Raw genomic sequence first — 4,490 nt, forward strand, 5'->3', positions numbered from 1 at the left:
CAGAGGCCATCAGCAGACGCAACAGCTCGCGTGCAGTGCTGAGAGGGCACTCCTGTCTAGCCTGCCATGTTTAAGATGACATCCCCAGCACACAGCCTCTCCCCCTCTCATCGATCCCATGTACTGTACACATCTCAATGCACGGCAGAAATGTTTGTGCCTACCCTGTACCACTGTGGGAAATCAAATAAACAGCAAGTGCATTACGCTGACAGCAGAGAGGGGGCTGCAGGGGAGAGCATCTCAAGGCTTCTCTTTTATTGATACATCCTATCAGCATGACATCAACGCAATAGGCAAATTACATGCACTTTTGTTATCAAATTACACTCACTTATGCTATAATAAAATGTTAAGACATCTTTTCTGGTCGATTTTTTTTCAAGTTATGGTTGTTGTTGAGAAACACACATAATGATGGCGTCTATTGATAATAACATTTTATTGGCATTGGCATATTAACATTATGGCATAACTACCCATCGGAAAAGCCTATAGATCCTGGCGATTAAGTAGATATTCAGTTGTCAATCAAATTGAAATGTCACTTAAGCAGTTTATAGCATTCTACCTTTGAATATGAACACATTCTCTCTATTAATGTCTGATGTCCTTTTAAGGACTTACATCACAGGCTGAAATTGCATCCATTCATGTGAACATAAGTTGAATATGTTGATTTAGAAGTTTTAATTCAGATTGAAGATAAACTCTGCTGAGCAAAATTCTGCTGCATTCTTAAACATCACTGTACAATCTATTGCAGATGTTTGAGTGTATCTGTTTTACTCCAACAATATGCTCATTACCACTGACATGCTGAACAATTATGCACATTCTACCCTTAGCCTTTTAATAACACATGCATTCATTGATTACAAAGGCAGAGTGTTTAGGTTTAAGACGAATGCAGTAACATGCCAGTACATGTCAAAGATCTGATGTTGTTTTCTAAGAAACATCTGCATTGATTTCCTCTCAAGCACTGTTTAAATAATGAATGACTTCTGACTAAGGTCTTTGCTTTAAAAAAAAAAAAATGATTTTGTTTCTTGACCTGACAGCAGTGACCTACATATAACCAGTGCTGCTAAGTAGCAAGTGAAGTCTGTATTGAGCCGGCTATTTGACCATATTACCACCACTGTTGATGCACCAACCTCAGTGCTTTAGCCCTGAGTTAGTGAAAGTGCTTGTTGTTTACTTTATCATCTATGTCTTGTCTCTGTTCTCTGTTCACTCTGGTGCAGAGGGCTGTCTTGTCTGACGTCTGCACTCATACCGCAGGATAAACTGTCTCCACCTCCTGAATGCTGGAAGCATCTGTGGCATCGTCTCCACTGCCTATGCTACTCCTAGAGGACAGGCTGCCCACCAAAGAATGCCCATTTCGTGAGTAGAGGTTATTAACATGAAAGTGCAGCAGGCTCGGGTCAAGAACCCTAATCTCATCATTGCCTTGGTTGGCATCCATTGCCTTCTGTCTTTGATAGTACTTTGAGAATTTGTTAAAGATGATGGTGATGGGAAGGGCCACCACCAGGAGACCACAGACAATACAGAGAGTGCCGATCAGCTTCCCCGCGAGCGTGACAGGATACGTGTCTCCATAGCCCACGGTGGTCATGCTGATGGTGGCCCACCACCAGCCCACAGGTATGCTATGCAGCTCCGACTCGTCCTCCTCCTTCTCCACAAAGTAGATGAGCACGGAGAAGATGGAGATGCCCACGGAGAGGAAGAGCAGCAGGAGGCCCACCTCGTGGTAGCTGTGGCGCAGGGTGGCGCCCAGGGAGCGCAGGCCCACCGAGTGGCGCGCCAGCTTGAGGATGCGGAAGATGCGCATGAGCCGCAGCACCTGCACCACCTTGCCCACGTTCTCCAGCTCCTCGTTCTCCTCCTCCACGGGGTCAAAGGCCAGCGTGGCGTAGAACGGGATGATGGAGACAAAGTCGATGATGTTGAGCGTGTTGCAGCAGAACTTGCGCAGGCACGGGGTCACCAGCATGCGGATGATGAACTCAAACGAGAAGCAGATGATGCACACTATCTCGAAAATAGCCAGCACGGGGTCTTCGATCTCCTTGTCGTTGGCGTCTACCTGATGGTACTCAGGCATGCTGTGCACGCACATGGCCACGATGGAGGTGAGCACCACACTCAGAGAGGCCACAGCAATCACCTTAGCGGCACGAGAGAACCCAGGGTTCTCCAGAAGCAGCCAGATGTACTTGCGCCGTTCCGCACACCATTTGCCCTCAAACTTCTCAATGTCCTTGTCCAGAGCGGACAGCTCCTCCATGGAGGAGTCGACGCTGCCATCCATCTGGTTTTGCTGCTGGTCGTCGCTCCTGCAGTCCCAGTCACCGGACTCCACGCACTCCTTTTGCTCCTGGAACTTGTTGCTACAGCAGGTGTCCAGGTGGAGCTCTTTGATGCCCCAGTACTCCAGCTCCTGGCTGAAGGAGAAGACGCACAGCTCCTCCATCAGGTGGATCTTCCCCGTGTTATAAAAGTTGAGGACGTACAGGAAGAAGCGCGGGTTGCGGTCGAAATAGTACTCGCGTTCGGCCACACCGTAGTCGTCGCATAGCTCCAAGATGGCCTCTTCTGAGTGGCAGAAGAGGAGACGTCCAAGGCGGGTGTTGGGAAAGCAGAGCAGAAGGCTGCGTGACACCTTCTGCTTGTAGCCACCAACATTCAGGTTGATGAAGCCATCTTCTGGTCCCCATCTGTGAAGAATCTGCCCATACACCATGGTGAGTCCTTGCCACTAATGGAAGAGTGGTGGTTTGATTCAATTATGCTGCTTGGTATTCAGACACCATTTTCTACAACAGAAGAGCATTATTGGGTTACTTGAGACTTATTATCAACAGCCAGATAAAAGGGCAATAAAGCTACACCGCATCCATCCAAAGCTCTTAGAAAAAGAAGGAAACCACTGTAACTAACTTTCATTAATCTTTTATCTTTTAGCAGTGGTTTGATTGAATGCCTTCCAATTACAAAAATATTGCTAGCATCACAGATGGATACATTAATTTACCCTGAGCTATATTAAATTGTTAGTTGGATTGTCATAATCAGTTTTGCAACTTCTACACAGTCAGATAGGCTGTCTGTTTTAAGCCTACAAGGACAAGCACACTTACAGTTAAATAAGGAACTCAGAATCAGAATGAATAGGCATAAAATAATAAATATTATTGCATGAATATGCATAAAAGAATAAATAGCTTACTCCATATAAGCATCAAGGAAAAGCAAATCATCTAAATAAATAAAACACTGAAAATGTTTTAAATATTTTCTAATACAGGCAATATTAATACATGACATGAAATGAAAAAATAGAAAAATATTCAAATAAACAAGATATTTAAGCATATTGATTGTCCATATCAGACAAAAATGTATCTTTATCTATAAAACAGCTGTAACTTACAGATAATTTACCTAGTGAAAGTGTAGAAAAAGTTGTCGGCATTAGAAAACACTCCGTTTGTTCTTCGCTGCCGTCACTTTACAGAATGTAGTGTTGCTTCCATTTTTTGTGATTCTCTTGCTTTGACAGATAATGGCACGGGTCCAGTCGCGAAGGATTTGTACTCTCCATGTCCCGCAGCAAACTGTCCCGGTCGAGATGCTGGAAGCGTCTTGAGTGAGCCAAAGCGCGTGTTACAGAGTTGCCCATAGGCAGTGTCTTTGCGTCACTGCTTAGTGGCCATTGGCATACGCGCTCTCGGCCCTTATAAAGAATAGCGTACAGAAAAGAAAGTTGCTCTTGTGTGCGCTTCGGGAAGAAAGCGAAGGGATATTCAGGCATAATGCACTTACAAAACCCCATCTCGTTTTGTGTAGGCCTACTAGATTTTTTAATCGATTGATGGATAAATTGAAACGTAGGCTATGGCCATTCACGCATTGCAAAAATAAACATTTTCAGTATGTTAATTATATGTTTTCTGCGTTTCCAAGTTGTTTCAACGAAGCATTCCATGCGTAATCCAATATCATATTACTTAGCCTACTTGGTTAATTTAGTTTAAGGCTACCAATGATTAACTTTTTTAGACTGCTGAAGAAGAATAGGCTAAATCGCGAAGAATGGAGAGGTTGAGACATTCTAAATGAACAACATTGATATGACAGGCCAGTAAATCAGCAGAGGATGGGTTTTATCCTACACTTATTTATACTGAATAACGACCAACGTGTTTGCAGCGCAATAACGAAACCACTTCTAGGCTACAACTTTTCCTTCCACATCCAACAAGCAACACGCACAATCTACAGTAGCCTCTTTAGCTCTGTCCACGTCTCTGTCTTTCATTAGTGCCCTATATGTGGACTATCTTTCATGATCTCGTACCGCCCTCTAGGGGCTCTTTTAACCAGTGCAATCAAATAACTGAATTGTGTATAGGCCTATACAGTTCACTGCCATGTTTAGTTCACATAACAGGAGGAGAATGCGTCTGGTTAAC

At 44.1% G+C, this 4,490-nt stretch overlaps 1 protein-coding gene across 1 annotated transcript; it reads right to left on the reverse strand.

Annotated features, from left to right (window-relative positions):
- Nucleotides 1-1,276: 1,276 nt before the first annotated feature.
- kcns3a (potassium voltage-gated channel, delayed-rectifier, subfamily S, member 3a) lies at nucleotides 1,277-2,758 on the reverse strand. The gene has a single exon (XM_062523516.1). The coding sequence runs from the start codon at nucleotides 2,756-2,758 to the stop codon at nucleotides 1,277-1,279; it is 1,482 nt and encodes a 493-aa protein (XP_062379500.1).
- Between the last annotated feature and the right edge of the window lie 1,732 nt (nucleotides 2,759-4,490).

Source organism: Sardina pilchardus, chromosome 20, assembly GCF_963854185.1.
Source record: "Sardina pilchardus chromosome 20, fSarPil1.1, whole genome shotgun sequence".
NCBI lineage: Eukaryota > Metazoa > Chordata > Actinopteri > Clupeiformes > Clupeidae > Sardina > Sardina pilchardus.